Source organism: Vanessa cardui, chromosome 18, assembly GCF_905220365.1.
Source record: "Vanessa cardui chromosome 18, ilVanCard2.1, whole genome shotgun sequence".
In the NCBI taxonomy this organism is placed as follows: Eukaryota; Metazoa; Arthropoda; class Insecta; order Lepidoptera; family Nymphalidae; genus Vanessa; species Vanessa cardui.
The window spans coordinates 1,882,872-1,903,714 of record NC_061140.1 but is presented as its reverse complement, the minus strand read 5'-3'; the positions used below and the strand labels follow the sequence as shown (position 1 = coordinate 1,903,714).

Here is a 20,843-nt window from a genome sequence, read left to right as displayed (position 1 = left end):
AAAAAATAAATATCGATAACAGAATGTATAGTAATATTTTGGAGTTTTTTTAGTATAACGCCACCGGCGTTATGACTTACGTATTTTATCATTGAGCCTAATCGTCTACAAATGTCTACGATTATAAATTAGAGAAATATACGAATGAGGAAGTTATCTTCACTTTATATCGTTATTAATTATTTTTTATATGTAATTAATTGCTTACAAATATGATATTAATATTTAGATGTCACCTTTCTTATCTGTCTGTTTATAAAAGTGTTACGGTATTTCGTGTGCAGTTATGTTTGAAATCTTGTTTATTCTTATTACATCTATTAATGTTTGTGTAGTAATAATAATAAATTCAATAGAATTGAACTAAAGAAAGGTTCAAATTCAATCAAATTTATATTGTTAATAAAAACTCTGAATTGCATTCCAAATTACAACACAATTTAACACAACACATTTTAATGAAAACCGTTTAGAAACAACAAAGTATATTATTTTTGTAATTTTTAATTAATAAAATTAAAGTAAAATAGAAAGTAATGCATTTATAAAAAAACATATGCATGATCCTTTAGTCTTTGTTAACATTGGCAACTGTGGTGTTGCTGATGCTTATGGGGTCCCATTTTTGACATTAGTAGCTTCCTAGTTTCCGTCACGTTTTTACACAGTCGATTTTACTCGTCGATTTCGATTTACGAGTTCATTCAGTATTCCTTTTTTCTTGTTTATTCTCTACCTTTAAAGCAACTGACTGTTGTTTATGTTATTCATTGTAGACATGGCGATTACATTACATTGCGACAATGACGACAATTTGTGAACTCACTGCATCTTTTTGATTTTTTCCTGCTAGTCCCTCCTTTTCATGTTTCAAATGTCCATACACAGCGTGGACGGTGGTAGTCACTCTCCATTAAGTAACCCTTCTACACGTTTGCCCATATAGCATAAAACCAAATGTATTAGCTAAGATAACTGACATTAAACCTCAGCTTGTAATAATAACGTCTCAAAACATACCCACGACACTATACAACTAGGATAGATGGCAACTTTAATCTTCCGTCAAATCAATAAGACCCATCTATTACAGAGATAAATCTTGATACTTGAAATCATTCCGTTATAGGATATATTCTTGTCATCGTAATTATAAATACGTTGTCTCTATGATAAGTATCGAATACTTGTTTATGTTTGACAGATTCCGTTTTAACGGTTGGTAATTAATTAGATAGTTCATTGACCTAACGCTTAAGTTATTATTTGGTTTTTATAGCATGACATACTTTATTATGCAGTCTGTATTTACAATTGGTAAGACCTGTTTCAAAGCCTCGTTAGTATAGTTATCAGCTAATAGAGAAATATCTTAGTACTTGACTTTAACTGTTTTACTTTCAAAGTATCAGCCTGTACATTTCCCATTGCTGAGATAACGCCTCCTCTTCCATTAAGGAGAGGGTTTGGAACACATTCCACCACACTGTTCCAATGCGGATTGGTAGAATGCACATGTGGCAGAATTTCGATGAAATTAGACACATGCAGGTTTTCTCACGATGATTTCCTTGCCTGGGTGCTTGCCTGGGTTTGAACCCGCAATCATCGGTTTAGATGCACGCGTTCTAACCAATCTACTTTCATACTTAGCCAGTATCAGAAAGGCACTGGAAATGGTGTTTTTTTTTAAATATGTAAATGAAATGTAAATATTTCAGATATTTGCAATTCTTACAGCTATGATGACTTAATAACTTTTAAGTGTCTAAAAATATATGCAACATACCAACTCGTCAAATGCTGCGTCCTCAAACCACAGACTATAATAATATAAATCGGATTATAAAAATAGTATTATAATATACATGATTATATTTATAGACAAAATCAACATAATATACATATTACATTAATATTGTACTTTACCAATGTAACATATTCATACATAATGTGACAATGCAATTTAATTTTTTTTTTATCTGTTTATTCTAAACGGTACTTGACACAGATTAAAAATTGTTTTTTTTTTTTATATATTATTGTGCAAACGCTACAAGAAATAATGTTAAAGCTAAACGTGTATATTATATCTGCACACTAGGAATTAACCCCTTCAAATGTAAGTAGTTATTCATTTAGTTCTTATCTCTTATAATCTTAGAGTTAGCATGATCCTAAATCGTTTAAACGGCAACGATCACTTTTCGAATTCGATTACGGTAAAATGAGTAATTTTAAATAGAATAATACAATGTTGATAGAATTTTCAATATTATTTTCATAGTTAGACGTCCATATAATTTTCTATTATAAAAAAAACAATTAATGTTTTCTCATTTAAATGGAACGATACCTCGATATCATCATTAAATATTTATCATCGATAAACGATGGATGTTATGGCTGGAAAGAATGTTACTTGTGAGATGACGTCAGATAGGTTGGAAAAAAAATACGTGATGCTCTGACCCCGAGTAAATTGGGATAAGGGCAGGAGGATGATGATATGGTGCATCGATACCTCTGTATAATTACAAATTATGTACGACCTTTCATTATTTTTAAAATCAATAAACTAAAAGACTTAAAAATACTAAAATCGTTGAGCCTTCATCGATTCTTCTCAGAACATTGTACCTATTTATTTTCCGATCACTGGCAGCTTTACCTTTGACAATCATCAAGGAAGTAAAATTATTCCCTGTTTAATAAAAGAATCTGAATTTAAATACACCTCTCCTTCTCGCCTAGCTTGTCGAATCCTTCATTCTGAAGTTACTTGAATAATTTACTCTCTAGATGAGGAACGCATTCTCTACTCTTGATTCTCATAGCCCAAAGAGACCTGATACCGGAAAACTGTTACATTCAGTCTTCTTCGTATCTTCAGACTACTGAGAATTATCTGTCTGGAACTATACTGTTACATTCTATCTTCTTTGTAACTTCAGACCACTACTGAGAATTCAATACTGGAACCATAGTTTAAGACAAATAAATACAAGACAAATAAACTATAAGACTTTTTTTTGACGAATTTATGTTTGAATCGATGATCTCGGAATCTGCAGCCTTATAATTTGAACCAAGTATGCCTAATTATTTTAAAAAATGTCTGTTAAATAAGTAGTCGTGTAAACTATAAACAATTTTATATATAACTAAGATTCCATTTAAATACTTCTTTATTTCTCTTGAATTAATTAATAACTCGTTCCTCGCTCATAACTACTTATATACATAACATACATACATCTTATATACATACACACATTCATACTAGATGCATCTATAATATCAAAGAAAAATACAATCATATATAATATCCTTATTAAAATATTTAAACGAATAAATATATTTGTTCTTATTTACTCATTGTTATAAAAGCAAAACTGCGTTTGCCCCGAATTGTTGATGTGTTTTCGTAATTAATCGTTATTTATGAAAAAAAAAAAAACAATTCTTACACTTTCACCAATCAAGGGGACTAATAATTTACAAAACACACTCACCTCCCTAACCGGAAACCTTATTTGCATTAAAACTTTACAATTGGAAAACAAAATGAAATAAACATATATGTATTTCGTTTGATGTTTAAATTATCTATACATGTAATAAAATTGGAGTGTCTGTTTGTAATATTAAAATAGCCCTTTTTTAATGCATATGTATGAATACGTGGTACATATACCAAAATAACATTTTTTACAATTTTTGTGTGTCTCTCTGTCTGTTTGTTCCGGCTAATCTCTGGAACTTCTGGACCTATTTTTACGGGGCTTTCACTGGCAGATAACTGATATAACAAGGAGTAACTTAGCCTTTTTTTATTAAATTCAAATGCGTACAAGGTCGCGGGTACAGCTAGTTAATTAAGTAAAATTAATAATATCATAACGTTATGCAAAACACATCACGAATTTCGTCTGCACACGTCAATCAGTATAAATATTGGGTAATGTAATTAGTTTCAACAAATTTGTAGTTTGTATTAAATTTTGCAATTATTATATGAATATTTTAATAATACGTTCGTATATATAAAAAACTAATAAATTATTAATAAAGTTGTTGTTATTGTAAATTTATTTATTGAACACAAATAACCGTACAAGAAATATAACTAAATATGTAAACATAATACAAGGTGGTGTCGTACTATACGTTAAACATAATAAATAAAGTATACATAAATTAATATTTATTTTATATATTGGAGGTCATATTTCTAGAATGTTTAATAATTAACAAAAAAAAACATAAAATTTGAAATAAATAAAAGTGAAAGTCCAAAAAATTATCCACTAAAATGCTTTACGGGTTATAGGGAATGATAATCCGGAATAATTCCATCCATCGTAGGTTCCTAACGACATTACTTAGTGGATGGACCTAGTGCTCTGGACATTTTCTACCCATTTATCAGATATTGCACCATCGAAGAGCAATACTTAATATAGCTGTTACTGTTTGAAGGTTGAGTGAGTCAGTGTGACAGGTAGACAGGCACAACAGACGTAACAGGTTATTTCCAAAGGTTGATGACGTATTAGTTATTTATTTTTAATGCGCCAATGTCTCTAGTTACTTATCGTCAGAATGCCAATAGCCCTTGCGACTAAAGAATAAAAAAAATAAAAAAAAACAACAAAATCACGCTAAAGTGTTTTGAAATTGGAACACACGTCCATTTTAAATTCTCGTATTGTATCTAAAACATCGTTGAAATGAAATAAACTCAACTCAAACCTGACTAATCCCTATTGGTGGTAGGGCTTTGCGCAAACCCGCCAGGGTAGGTACCACCCACTCATCAGATATTCTACCGCTAAACAACTGTACTCAGTATTGTTGTGTTCCAGTTTGAAGGGTGAGTGAGCCAGTGTAACTACAGGCACAAGGGCTATGTCCCTTAACATCTTAGTCCCCAAGGTTAGTGGCGCATTGACGATGTAAGGAATAGTTAATATTTCTTACAGCGTCATTGTCTATGGGTGATGGTAACCACTTACCAACAACTATTCCATAAAAAAAAATGAATAAATAAAAAACTCCTGATCTAATATATCAAATATAAAATAACATTTAATAATTGGTTCTTCTGGGTTCATAGAGTTCAGAATAAAATGTATTTATCACTTGATACAATCAGAGAGTCATTTCTGTTGAGTAATAACGATTATGATGCGTTATCGATTCTATTTCGATCGTTCAACGTTCACAGTGATTCACAAAAAATTACGAACAATAAGTAATTTAATTTTTATTATTGTTATTTTTGGTATGTCGTATAATTGTCACTCATATGAGATCCCACTGCTGGGATATGGCCCCATCTCCCTATGACGAGATGGTTTGGAGCATATTCCACCACGCTGCTCCAATGCGGGTTGGTGTAAACACGTGTGTAGACACATGCAGGTTTCCTCGCGGTGTTTTCCTTCGACGAGCTCGAGATGAATTATAAACACGAATTAAGCACATGAAAATTCAGTAGTGCTTGCCGGCTTTTAAACCCGCAATCATCGGTTAAGATGCACGCGTTCTAACCACTGGGCCAGCTCGGCTCTCTATCAAATTTCAAAGGTCGTAATTCGAAAAATATTTTAATGCAAATGTGACAAAATATAAAAAACATTTTATGTAGATAATCATTTCGGACAAACTACAACGATTATATTTTTAATTCGATTGACAACGAGTGACAGAATTCTAAAAGAATAAAACGTAACTGATCCGGGGACTACCAGAGAGAAGGGCCTCTACAATAGACATTCTGAAAAAAAAAACATAATTTCGAAGAGTAAACTCTTTAATATAAGATATGTATGTTTTTTTTTTTTGACGTTACTACTAATGAGATGGCCCAGTGGTTAGAACGCGTGCATCTTAACCGATGATTGCGGGTTCAAACCCAGATAAGCGACACTATATATATGTGCTTAATTTGTGTATATAATTCATCTCATGCTCAACGGTGAAGGAAAACATCGTGAGGAAACCTGCATGTGTCTAATTTCATCGAAATTCTGCCACATGTGCATTCCACCAACCCGCATTGGAACAGCATGGTGGAATATGTTCCAAACCCTCTCCTTAATAGAAGAGGAGGCCTTATCTCAGCAGTGGGAAATGTACAGACTGCTACTTTACTTTACTTTACTACTTTACTTTTTACTTTACTTTACTAATTAAAAGGAAATATTATCTCTATTATAGTCTACAATTCGCCAAAATACTATTCACAAACGTAGTTATAATCATATTTTAGAAATATAACAAGAACATTAAGCAACACATAAAATATGCAACTGACAAATCAATCTTTTATCCTCTTTAATAATATGGCCGTCGTCCGCCCGTTTATCTGATATCTTCTGTAATGCTTCGTCGTATGCCCTGTGACGTCACTTCATTTTCGTTCAACAGTATTTATAAATTATTGAAAAATCTGTATGATTTAATAAATGGATGGCTGTATGGATGTGTTCCTTGTTTCCAAATCATAGAAAAACTACCAATTGTCTCTGATTATACATTCTTATCGGTGAATATTTGAGGTGAGTCCAACTACCGCTCATGACTGATTGATATAAATAATATATATTGTAATCAATAGATTGTGTTCACTCGTGGTGGATCAAATGGGGCTAATACCTCGGGTCACGGCCCACTGACACCACCTTGACAGCAAACTTCCGTAATTGCTAACGTACATTGCGAGTAACGTGTCTCGTGATGAAATTTAAAATTAAGCTAACTTAGGTTATTACTTCACTGCAACGTACTTAATTTAACTTAAAAAAAAGTTTCCCACGTATTATATGGATGTGCTATCTGATGTGATGTGTTCTAGAACCATTGGTTCCGGTATACGTAATAAAATAAACTTATTCTTTAAATACTGGAATAGTATTTTACTTTATTCATCAATTATAGTTACGCGTTTTTATTATATATTTGTTTTACTACTTTAATTAAGAAAACTCTCAGTGCTTTTTTATGGTATAGGTTGGCGGACGAGCATATGGGCCACCTGATGGTAAGTGGTCACCATCACCCATAAACAATGATGCTGTAAGAAATATTAACTATTCCTTACATCGTCAACGTGCCACCAACCTTGGGAACTAAGATGTTATGTCCCTTGTGCCTGTAGTTACACTGGCTCACTCACCCTTCAAACCGGAACACAACGAGTACTGTTATTTGGCGGTAGAATAACTGATGAGTGGGTGGTACCTACCCAGACGGGCTTGCACAAAACCCTACCACCAATAAATCTACCTCTTGTTTTAATGTATCTATTAAAATACCGTATCAAAATCTTTTGCGTAATTTTAAAGATCTAAGCATACATAGGGACAGACAGCGGTGAGCGACTTTGTTTTATACTATGTAATGATGATACATAAAATACCACTCACTTTTTAATCACGATACCTCAGGAACTACATCACTTACAAAATAGAAATTTGGCTGGTAGGTTTCTTAAAGCATTTAAAGAAACTCCACACCTATGGGGTATGAAGGTAAAGCGGTAGGTTCAACGAATAAAATAACATTGCGGAGTAAGAAAAGAAATTAAAGAACGCCTCCTGCTCAGTTATAAAACTATTAACGTGTTTACTGACTTGTATCTTCCGATCACATCCTTCAACAACAACAACAACAGCCTGTAAATTCCCACTGCTGGGCTAAAGGCCTCCTCTCCCTTTTGAGGAGAAGGTTTGGAACATATTCCACCACAGTGTTCCAATGCGGGTTGGTGGAATACACATATGGCAGAATTTCTATGAAATTTGTCACATGCAGGTTTCCTCACGATGTGTGGTTTCCTTCACCGCAGAGCACGAGATGAATTATAAAGACAAATTAAGTACATGAATCAGCGGTGCTTGCCTGGGTTTGAACCCGCAATCATCCCATCAGGGCCATCTCGAGTCACATCCTTCATAGTTACTATATTAATAACTTAAAAAGAGTTCCATAGGAATATTCTCAGTTTTTGTCATAATAATACGATGGGATTTAACAATAGTTGTTTTGACCTTGGATGAAGTTGTAACGTGACCTTGCATCGTTCATGGGATAACTTGCGTCGTTCATTGTCCATTGAACTCGCTGTTAAACGTGCGGGAATTACCCTAAGGTTCGAAACCTTAAGTCCCTTACAAATAGACTGCCTTAATGATAATGACAGTAATTTCTCCCTCATAAAGAATGAATGCATAAAAAAGTATAATAATTTTTTTGTATAATCATCACCTGTATTAAAATTCCTTTTATAATAAAAAAAAATAATGTAATTATTTTTAACGTTAAAATAACTATAAATGTAATGAAATCTAATTATCAAATACTATAAATTGATTCAAAATCAAAATGAACTTTATTCGAGTGGGCTTTTACAAGCACTTTTGAATCGTCAATTAACAATTAAGTGAAGCTACCACCGGTTTGGAAAATAGATTCTACCGAGAAGAACCGGTAAGAAACTCAATAGTACTCTTTTTTAACATTTAAAAAATAAAAAGTCGTTTTAGTTAATACAATTATCCAAATTAATATATCCTGCGTGGAAGTCAACAGGTATACTACATAAAAATGACACGTGATAATCTATATTAACGAGATCAATTCGAAAGTATCAGTCTGTCAGTCTGCCCTTTTATGATCAAATCACTTCTAGTTCTGAAGAGTTATCAATGCATTACTAATCCTCGTTATTTATGACCTTAGTTGGTTATTTACTATGTTTTACATCATTAATTTTTTATACAAAAAATATATATGCTGTAAAGGAACGATTCCCTCGTTTCGTGATTGATCCAAAACGATCAATTATGACGCGTGATTAAACCGCCTCGATTCATCTAAAGCGATAAAAAAATACAATTAAAATATTTATCGAATTAAGTGTAAATTGAGATTATTAGTTACGCACAATATATGTACCTACTCATTACGTTGAAATCTATAGTTATCTTTTCATTACTAGCTGTGCCGGCGTCTTCGTGATCGTTTGAATTTAACAAAAAAAGTATTGTTCAGTTCACCGATTTTACTACAACGTCCAGTACGGACGACGAGTATTTGGAATTAATTCTAAATTAAATGTAAAATTTACTTCTTGTGTAATCAACTATGAGTCATTGAAAGTCCCATCAAAATCGGTCCAGCCGTTCCAGTGATTCTAGCCGGAACAACAGAAAGAAAAAATATGGATAAAAATTGTTATTTTGATATATGTACACATACATATGTATTTATTAAAAGCTGTTATTTTAATATTACAAACAGTCATACCAATTTTATTATTTATTCAGATTATTTTTATGACCTTAACGGTATTTATGAAATTATACAAAAAACCTACCAGAAGTATTGAAAAAAAATCTCTAAAGCGTTAACAAGGAGGTCAGAATCAATCATTCAATCGAAAAACTTTTTAACAACCTTTTGAAAGCTGTATAATATAACGTAAAATTGACATAAGTATAGTAAGACACAGATCAGATGTAGCATCACAATAAATGACTTCAAAATCATCAATTTTAATTTATTTCGAATGCGAAAATGATCTTTACGTAAACGTAATCATTTGTAATAAAATACAACCAATCACATTCACCAAATTGAAGATTGATTCTTTTTTTTATTTATCAATTAAATTGTGTAGTATATTCCAATTCCGTACGATAGTAAAAAACAAAGGCGCCTACCGCCGTTTGAACCTATTTATGCTTACGAGTATATCTTTAAAATTACGTAACAGATTTTGATGCGGTTTTTTTTAATTGATTGAGTGATTCGAGAGGACGGTTTTTGTATTCAATACATGTCCAATATATTAAAGAAACAAGATAAATTCTGTAGTATATTTATTTAGTATATGCATTGCACCAGCTGTGCGTGGGCTGATCGCTAGTAAATAATAAAATAAACGTAAGCACATAAAATTCAGTAATTACGAGAATTGAGATTCGCATCTGTCACTCCAGTTCATTTCAATTTATTATGTTTAAGTCAGGTACAATAGTAAAAAGTAATGTGATTAAATGCAACTTAGTTTTTAGTTCGATCAAAGTTTATTTATACAGTACACATTTTTTAAATATTTACATATTTAAATATTTTTATTACATAGTTAATATTTACAAAAATATACACGATGATTCTGAGCGCTCATAATAATAGGTATACTATTTAAAAAAGAAGAAAAAAGCCATAGATTCTGTGTTATTTTTATAGATACGGAAATCTTTGAGTTTGTTCGAGACAAACAAGCAAATTAATAAGTATGCATTGTTATACAGATTATAAATATCTTGACAGTTGACATTTGTTGAAAGTTTATTGAACCTAAATGTAGTTAGGTATATCCACAGTTGTATTTCATTATTAATTGGGTCCATTTTTCTCACCTATTTTTATAAAATTAAGATTTATAATGTAAACATGTAGATATTTTCAATAGGGTTTTGCGAGATTTGTCGAGAAATCGAAACATTTTTTCTTGACTTGTCCAGTCTTGTGGCTTAGACCTACAGCTACAGATAATGAGGCACAGTCTCGAATCTCTATTCATATTTTAACGGTTTATACTTACTTTCAATTTCGTTATATAATAATTTGTTTATAAAAACATGTTAATCTATAAGAATACTATAATGTAATATTTTAAAATAGTTCTTATAAATAACAAGAGACTATCAAATCATGTCTACGTTTGGATTTATTTGTTGGTTATCATGAACATCATATATTTTTGTACATGTTATCATATTAATTGAAAAGAATATAATATACGGTAACTACCGTATTGTAGCATATCTATTAACAAGCATCAGCTTCCCAGCTTCACACGTGTTGCTGCGAGAAGAGACTAGTCGGTTTATATACCGACTTATACACACTAGTTATGTCAGTAAATGTCAGCAACTTCATAATAACATTGATCACATACAAATGCGAGAGCAGGTTGAATTTACTGAAATAAGACTCAAGTAGGAATCGATAATGCCACAGTACCGGATATAACGCAACATGTTGTTACATGTTCGCTAAAAAACATAAAAACAAGAAAAATTTAAGACGTTAATATTTTAAAACATTTGATGAAGTTAATTTTTACTCACTTATTTATAGATTTTATGATTATGACTATGCTAAAAATATCACTACAGCTGATAGTCGTTATGTGTAGAAGCAACCATAAAACCACTACATACTGTTAAAGTTAACTTAATGAATATTTAGCCATGTATTTTGAATTCTAGTTCAAACCTAGTCTTTCAAATACCTTTTCTATAAAAAATAGTTCTTTATATTTAAAAAGTCGGTATTACATAGATATAGTATGAGATAGTACTATTTGTACATTTTCAATGCAGATTGTTACAGCGACATCTATTTTTCATTGTGATAACTACCTCATAAAGTTAAGTTTTGTAAATTTTATAAAGTTTTAGGTAGGTAGAACGTAGTTTCACACAGTATGTCTGTATGAAAATTATGTTCTTTTTTAATAGCATTTTCTCATTGTGAATACATAATACATATTAGTTTTTTTATATTTAACATTCTGTGAAGATTCCGATTCAATTTTAGTCCTGAACTGTGTCAGCGCCATGACAACGTGAAACAATTTGAGGTTGACAACCGCTTTCTATCGATTAAACAGGTAAAAAAACTCTTTTTCGCGTCAATAAAAATGGACAAAGCTTTTAAAATACAAAGACAAGCCCGGGATAATGTGAACACATTGCAAACATATCTCACAGACTTACAGAATTGGGAGATAGAAATGAAACGTAAAGAGGCCGCGCTTAACGGTGAATTTGTACAGGTTTAAAAAAAAACATAATTTACCAATTCAGTGCTTAGTGATACACAAAGTAAATTATATTATATTGTGTTTAGTGTAGTGTTGTACTATGTATTTAGCAATCTCGTTATCGCGTGTGTTATTTCATGGTGGTCCTTGTTTTTTCTTTTTCTTTATATATTTTTTGGCGGCGATAATCGAGTTTTTGCGAACAAGTATTCACACTGAGTCTTTTGGGGATAGGATCTTCCACCAGTAAGGAGCAAGGCGCGTAAAGAAAAACCCATCCAAGTCAAGAAGCAGCCAGAGAAAAGGATCACAGGATCTGACTACAGCGCCTGGGACAAATTTGATGTTGTAAGCATAATTTTTGTTATGTTCTACAAATATTTACTTTTTTGCCTGCAGCTATGTCCATTATTCAGTTTCCCTGACATACAAACTTCCAACTGAAATGTAAAACTCAAAAGTACTATAAAATCTTAAAAATGAGTTAGCAACATTTTGTTCTGTCATTTGTACTCAGGAATAGTAAGTATTGTTCTGTTCTGGTTTAAAGGGTGAGCCAGTGTAACAGGTGCAAGTGTTATGACATCTCAGTTCCCATGTTTGTTGACATATTCTTCTGATAGTGCTAATGTCTATTGATGATGATGACCACTGCCATTAAGTGGTCCATTGGCCTATCTGTCTATATTATAAAAGAAAGCAGTAAGATTTTTTCTATTAAGAAATATTTGTCTCCTAAAAAACTAAACTAAACCCTAAACTCCTATAAGAGAGCTCATAAGAATTCCCTTATAGGTGTAGTTTACAAATTCAAAAATCAAAATCAAAATAAACTTTATTCAAGTAGGCTTTTACAAGAACTTTTGAATCATCATTTAACAATTAAGTGAATCTACCACTGGTTCGGAAAGTAGATTCTACATAGAAGTAACTACAAGTTCTCTTGGTGGTAGGGCTTTGTGCAAGCCCGTCTGGGTAGGTACCACCCACTCATCAGTTATTCTACCGCCAAATAACAGTACTCAGTATTGTTGTTTTCCGGTTTGAAGGGTGAGTGAGCCAGTGTAACTACAGGCACAAGGGACATAACATCTTAGTTCCCAAGGTTGGTGGCACATTGACGATGTAAGGAATAGTTAAAATTTCTTACATCATTGTCTATGGGTTATGGTGACCACTTACCATCACGTGGCCCATATGCTCGTCTGCCAACCTATACCATAAAATAAAAAAATAAAAAATAAAAAAAATACAAGAAACTCAGTAGTTACTCTTTTTGACAAAATCTTTGATCATCATTTTATACCAAAGCATTTCTTTTCTATTTGTGTTTATATTGTAAACAATGCTATGAGCACTGAGTGACTATTTGTCAGCTGGTTTACTTTCCTGTCAGCCCGCCCTCCTGTCATATAATTTAAATTATGTATTATTTGAATGTCCCTTTTTCTTTTTCTAGATGTTTAATTTTGAATAACCTATGGTGTGTCTTAGTGACATATTTTAAAATACTATATTACAATTTGAATTGCTACACATAAATAAAAACTTTAATTTAATTTTTATAGCTGATAATTAAAGTTTTCCAATTACATTGACAGTATTATTGATTTCATTCCTTAATTGCGTTAAATTAACAATAACTAAGGACATTGGCACAATGTTACACTTGCCTGTAAATGTTTACCTGTTGAGTTCATCTTCCTCATTGAATATCCAGATCAGGTAATCTTGGTTTAAAATTGGCTAAAGACATGTTACAGAAGAGAGGCCTGGAATACTGGCCAACATAAACTAACTAGAAAAAAAAAGAAAGTAGTTCTTATTTATATTTTTAAAGATAAAATTAATATAAACACAGAGCAACATTAAAATAAATCTTTTAGTCATTTTGAAACTGTATCAACACAAGATATATGTTTGTACTTATTAATATTTAATTTTTAATTTTGATAGTTATAAAGTGGTAGTTTTTTATGTGAAGGTTTTTTTTTCATGAATGCCTCATAGTCTTAATAGATCTATTTGTTCTAGAACAAAGCATGTGAAGAAGTAGACATGGCGGATCTGGGACCCGTGTCCCTCGACAGCAAGAAGAGTCAGGCAGCTAAGGCAGAGAAGTTGAAAGAAGAAGGACGGTATGAGAAGGAAAGGGTATGTATAAGATATTTATTTTTCATTATTTTGACTATATTGTGAAACAATTTGCAGCTGCTCTATTTTAAAACATGGTTTTATATGGATACTGGTTATTTTCTTGGTGGTGGGGCATTGTGCAAGCCTCTCTGGGTTGGTACCATCAGCTCATCAAATAGCCTAACATCTATAACAATAGTGAGTAGTATTGTAGTGTCTCGGGTTAAAGGGTGAATCCGCCAGTGTAAATACAGGCACCAGGAACATAGCATCTTAATTCCCTTAGTACTTATTTGGTAAGTGCATTGGTGTTGTACCGTTAATATTTTTTGTGTATGGGCCGTGGGAACACTTACTATCAGGTGGCTTGTCGGCCAACATATGCCATAAAAAATACTGTGTAGATTATTTATTAACATTTTATTTCTCAGACAAAGAACAAGAAAGCTTGGGACCCACAAACAAATAGTATTCTTTAGTATATGGACTGAATAGAACTTTTCAAGTGACAAATTGTCTATTGCTATGAATGCTAATTAATTTTAAATTTGATTGTGTGTAAAATTACAATATTATTTGAAGTTTTATTTGATCTATATAGACAATGCTTCAATTTTGTCAAAATAAAGTTTAAATATTATTTTTTCATACATACTTTAATCTCCTAGGAGAATTCTCCAGAACTTGATTTTTAGAATCAATGGTGTGTCTGCAGGTTGACAAATCCAAATGTGTCAGAATTTCATCTGATATTATCATTGCACATAGTTCTTTATCTCAAAACGTATGTAAATATAATTATAATTAGCAATTTGCTTTATTCAATTATTTTTATTTTTTATTTTTAGGGTAACAATTTTGTCAAGCAAGAGAAATGGGACGAGGCTATTGCCTGTTACAATAGAGCTATAGAACTTGTCAAAGATGATGCTATCTTTTATGCTAACAGGGGACTATGTTACTTGAAAAAGGACAGGTAATTGTTATAGCTGAAGCTTTTTAAATATTATTTTTGATGTAATTAATGAATAAAATATTTAACAAGCTGTACCTACTATTTCTTGTGTGTTTGAAAATTTTACTGTTGTAGATTAAGTTACTCCTTATTACATCTGCTATCTGCTAGAGATTAGCCGAAACGAATAAACAGACAAAAATTTGAAACAAAAAAAAAATAGGAAATTGTTTTTCAATTTTATTATATTTATATAGATTTATACAAAATATTTTCCAATGAGGAGTAATTTTTTTTACATAAGATCAATAGAAATTATAATAAACTAGTTGTCGCCCGTAGCTTCACTCGCGTTTTAGGAAAAAAAGTAGCCTATGTCCTATTCTTTGGAGCTCAAATTTGCTTCATACCAAGTTTGGTAATGTAAGAACGACAGACAGACAGAGTCACTTTCACATTTATAATATTAGTATAGATGATGATCATGATGAATGATGAAGATGATGATGAAGATGCTCACAAATTTGCTCACACCAAGTTTGGTAATGTAAGAGCGACAGACAGTCACTTTCACATTTATAATATTAATAGATGATGATCATGATGAATGATGAAGATGCTCACAAATTTGCTCACACCAAGTTTGGTAATGTAAGAGCGACAGACAGAGTCACTTTCACATTTATAATATTAATAGATGATGAATGATGATGATGAAGATACTCACAAATTTGCTCACACCAAGTTTGGTAATGTAAGAGCGACAGACAGACAGAGTCACTTTCACATTTATAAAATTAGTATAGATGATGATGTTGATGATGAATGATGATGATGAATGATGATGATGATGAATAATTTGGTAATGTCAAATGTCACTTTCACATTTATAATATTAGTATAGATAATGATTATTAATAAAGAATGTTTACAAATTCCAGTCTCCATCAAGCGGAAACGGACTGCACGGAGGCTCTGCGTCTGGACCCGACGTACGTGAAGGCGCTGCAGCGGCGCGCCACGGCCCGCGAGCGCTTGGGCTCACTGCGCGCCGCGTCGCACGACCTGGCCGCCGTGCTGCAGTTAGAGCCGCACAACGCCGCCGCGCGCCGCCAGCTCGACGCCATCAAGGCCCGCATGGGCACCAAGGGGGTGAGCTGACCTCATACACACCCACGTTGGGACTATCCATGACTATCCATCAGGATGATGAGGGACTCGAGCACGCCGCCGCCGCGCGCCGCCAGCTCGACGCCATCAAGGCCCGCATGGGCACCAAGGGGGTGAGACGACCTCATACGCACCCACGTTGGGACTATCCATGACGGATAGTCACCAGGACCAGGATGATGAGGGATTCAATCAGGATGGAGATTATCCTGAAAAAAGCTGAAGCTTATGCCCAGCTATAAACCTCGATTTTCTAAAGACAAATATGATTTTGTTCGAATTTGTTGAATATATGTTTCTTTTTTTTTAAATTAGATAATATCTTCTTGATAATCAAAATTTGTGCATTCGTTTCATTTACGGTCTGCACAAATTTGATCACATTTCTCAATATCGACGTCAGTTAAAGTGGCTTCCTATCCGACTTCGCCGGAGCTTGCACATTTTATCGCTTCTTTTTAAAATATTAAAACATGGTAGCCCTGATTACCTACATGAGCGTTTTCTGTTCTGTCCTGCTCGTGAAAGACCAGTACGCGCATGTGTGGCGTCGAAAACTCTTGAGGTACCATTTCTTAATACTACTTCCTATGGTAACTCGTTTTCCGTTGTTGCCGCTCGCCTATGGAACTCTCTTCCCGATAATATTTTCTATAATAATGTTACAATAAATTCGTTTAAAATCAGAGTCAAGCAACACTTTCTTTCCACTTAAGTTTAATTTATTTTATATGTATGTATTTATATATATATATATATATATATATATATATATTTTTTGTATCTATGTACGTTGAATGTATATATATGTATATAATAATAATATATATATATTTGTGTATATGTATATATATAGGTATATATTAATGTATTTATTTGTATTTAGTGTGTAATATATTAATTTATCGTTAAGTCTACTTGAATTTTATAATATAAAACTAATTGATATTGTACCTACACCATAAATCTGTACTACAAATAATCTCCACTAGATTCAGGGTTTCTGGAAGAGATCTCTTGTTAGAGATAAGTTATCCCTATGTACACATTTTTCATGTATATTATTCTCTGTATATTCTGTTGGTACATAAATAAATAAATAAATAAATAATGTGTTAAATATTGTATAATTAACATTTTCTGAGGGCGGCGATTATAATTCAAAACACTATATCTTTTTTTAATCAAATCAAATAAATTACTCTACAATAATTACATAATTTATTTAATTAAGATCACTTGTTTTGAATACAACTATAACACATTTTAGGTTAAATAACTGATATTATCGCGATCTAGCACGTGGCGTTACTTAGAGCTGTCTCTGAGGCCCTTTTTAAACAATTTATGTTAAATATAAAAAATTGGGTACATCGTTTTGTCTTACAATATATTATTTTGTTGGAGAAATTGGGCTGCGCGTTAGATAGGCATATTTATGTATTACTACGCTGCGAATTGGTTAATGTGTGTTGGTTTCTTCAAGTTACTTTGAGCGTCGTTAAAGATTATCAATATTAAATTGTATGGATTGCTAGAACTATAACATTTCAATTTTGATTATAATATATGTGTTGATGCAACTTTTATATATTCATACATAAATTATATATTTTCAGGCGAAATCAAAATCGTCACCATTATCAACTCCAACAAATGAATCGAAACCCGTGGTCACGAATCCTCCGTCACCAGCAAAGATTGTGGAATTGCCAAGCGAGCCAGTGAAAAAGGAACTCAGTCCACTAGAGAAATGGAGAAATGGTGTTGGTGAAAATATAACGGTTATACGACCGGTGAAGAAACCTCCACATTTAAGATCTAAGGTATGTAACAAATATAAAATTCAAACATTTTACATAAGGGCATTGATTTCCCTAAGGTAGATCTAACCTAAGTATGATCAGAATACGATGCGTTATGCGACTTTTTCGAGCTGAGTTAAACCCGATTCGCTGGCTAGCTTTAGCGTTGGCAAACTCGCGTCAATGCTGAGACTTGCTTTTTTAGTGTTGATTCCTGCACGTGATTCGCTGCTGCGTTGTTTTAGAAAAACATGTGAAAGTGCAGCGAAACCTTTTCATGAACAAACGTCCCAAAAGTGAAGTCAAAATTAATGTTACAACAAAATGTATAGTACAAAACCCGCCCATAAATACTACCAATATTTATTTATATTAAAAGATCATTACAATAAAATCTCATTATATAATAAAAGATAACAATAAATTGTAATACTACGAGTATCAAGTCACCTTTCTTTGTTATTCAGCTGTTCATTATGAATTTTGCATATATTGAGGAAACTAATAATCTACATGTTTTTTCCAGAGAGCATTAAAACACGTGCCCATTCATGAAGTCCCCTTAGGTGGTACCGCGCACGACAAACCACCAACACGGATGAAGATTATAGAAATTAATGATAATATGTCACATGGAGACTCGAACAACAATGATTCCAACAAGATCACCGACAAAATTGTTGAGACCCCACAGTGTGATGGTGACAAGAAGATTAATACGAAAATTACTGAACATGTGAATGTTAATGAAGTAGTCCAAAATATGGTACCACCGGTGAATAGTGTTCAATTTATGTCAGAATGGAAGTATTTAAAAGGAAACAACCATGCACGAAGTGATTATTTGAGTGTGAGTATTTTTATATAATATGTATTTATTAATATGGCAACATTTAAATTTTTATTGTAATTTAAGTAAAATAACATTGAGAAAGATTCATTGAATGAGTATTTTTGATTGTTGGAGTGTAAGCATATTTGTGCACTAAAGATTTTTTTACAGGGCAACATTTATATTTGTGATGCCATTGAAATGAATTATTTTATTTTTAAAATGCTTAACTAGCAAAACCATTACGAGAACAATTCATCTTTGATTTGTGAATTGTTCTCGTAATGGTTTTGCTTAACTAGCAAAACCATTACGAGAACAATTCATCAAATTCATATATTATGTCAATTTGTATTTATATGATCATTACACATAGAATTAGTAAGTCTTTGACCATTTTATTATATGAAGTGCTCATGCTTATCACATTATAATTTGTCCCACAGATAATAGAACCAACAAAGTTACCGTCGATCTTCGAGAATGCTCTGGAGAGCGATGTGCTCTCTGAACTCCTATACACGTTATGTAATAATAAGGATAAATTTAGAAACAAAACAATATCAGCGTATCTCAAGGGACTCTGCAAGGTTAAGAGATTCTCTGCTCTGGCTATGTTCCTCACGAACAGTGATAAGACTAGTAAGTTGAAACCAATGTATAAAAATTAAAAAAGACATTTGCAAGTCAATTATAAATAACGAATATGCGTTCTAAATTTATTATATGCCTTGTTTTTATTATACATTAATATCTACAGATTTTTCTAGTGTCTATTCAATTATATCGATTGTGTTTTTAGAGTTCCGACGGAAGAAAAGACTTTGGTGTCTGTCCGTCCGTCTGTCTATCAGGCTGTATCTCAAAAACTGTGATAGCTGGACAGTTTAAATTTTCACAAATTATGTTTTTTTTTGCCGCTGTAACAATAAATACTAAAAACAAAATAAAATAAATGTTTAAAGGGAGCTCCCAAACAAATAGCGTGCTTATTTTTGCTCGATATCAATAAATGTGTGTATTGTTGTTTACCTAGTTATTAGCACGGAACCCTTTGTGTTCGAGTCCGACTTACACGTGGCCAGGTTTTTTAGCTTTCTCTTAGCTTCCCTCTATAACCCATATTCTTAAAAGAGGACCTTGTAAAGCGATCTATAAATATTATAGATATTTGAAATACATGTATAATATATATCTACCTAATATATAAATATGGGTACTGTAATAGGTATTGTTTCTTTTTTCAGTGTTAAATGACATGCTGTCTCACTGCAAGGATGTTGAAAATTTAAGCGACAATGAAATTGCGGATTTGACGAACAAATATGAGCTCTAATTAAATTGTAATAAAGTACTAGAAAACATTGCTAATAACAAGAGTAAAATTTTGATTTTGAGGACTGTTTTTAATAAAAATTATCATTTGGAATTGTTATTAGTTGTGATAGTGAACAATTTGCTTACGAAGTTAAATTTTGCGTAATCAAAAGCAGTTTTCGAATTTGAATGTAATTCATTTTGTGTTTGAATATCGTCGCTCTGCAATGAAGCCTCGCTAAGAATAAAATTGTTTTTTTTTTTATTCGATAGAAAATTCGAGAACAACGTCATCTATTGACGAGAAGTTGAACGGATTGTTATGGATTGACAATGAGTCTACTACTATTATGCCTTCAAAAGTCATTAATGTAACCAGTCGTGCTATTACGGCTATAGCATAGCAACTGTTGCTATCAAATATTTTATTGTTATCAAATGAAATTAAATCAAATAAAAAAAAACAATATTATGGATATGCAGTAGCATCGTACTCCATCATACTGATTTTTCAACATTTATCAATCTGCAACAAAAATTTGATTGCAAGTTGCTATGCTATATGTGTAATAGCACCACTGCATACTTTTCCATTGCACGCATGCCATTGCAAGCCGCTTTTACTCATGCTGAGTTTTATATCTGATAAAGGAAAATATATTCTTTACATACGACATAAAGTCTATATTTGCGTAGACGCACAAACGATCTCATTCTACTGTGTATGTTCCTGTAATCAATCATGGATTTGAAGAATAAACATATTTTACTATGTAAATGAGT

At 32.3% G+C, this 20,843-nt stretch overlaps 1 protein-coding gene across 2 annotated transcripts; it reads left to right on the top strand.

The window, feature by feature from the left end:
* Nucleotides 1–11,475: 11,475 nt before the first annotated feature.
* Nucleotides 11,476–20,369, top strand: LOC124537298 (RNA polymerase II-associated protein 3). 2 transcript variants are annotated; one of them, XM_047114094.1, is made up of 9 exons: nt 11,476–11,692; nt 12,080–12,193; nt 13,880–13,999; nt 14,830–14,957; nt 15,878–16,088; nt 17,726–17,932; nt 18,438–18,761; nt 19,190–19,385; nt 19,991–20,369. In XM_047114094.1, the coding sequence occupies exons 3-9, from the start codon at nt 13,904–13,906 to the stop codon at nt 20,077–20,079; spliced, it is 1,251 nt and encodes a 416-aa protein (XP_046970050.1). In that variant the 5' UTR covers nt 11,476–11,692; nt 12,080–12,193; nt 13,880–13,903; the 3' UTR covers nt 20,080–20,369. The 2 variants fall into 2 exon arrangements, with proteins under 2 accessions (XP_046970050.1, XP_046970049.1); XM_047114093.1 differs by lacking the exon at nt 11,476–11,692 and adding an exon at nt 11,699–11,857.
* The last annotated feature ends 474 nt before the right edge of the window (nt 20,370–20,843 follow it).

Bases quoted from the DNA above. Each gene is read 5' to 3' on its own strand.
- LOC124537298 (XM_047114093.1), top strand. From the start codon at position 11,723: ATGGACAAAGCTTTTAAAATACAAAGACAAGCCCGGGATAATGTGAAC. The intron at 11,858-12,079 runs GTTTAAAAAAAA...TTTTGGGGATAG, and splicing joins TTAACGGTGAATTTGTACAG to GATCTTCCACCAGTAAGGAG. The intron at 17,933-18,437 runs GTATGTAACAAA...TGTTTTTTCCAG, and splicing joins CTCCACATTTAAGATCTAAG to AGAGCATTAAAACACGTGCC.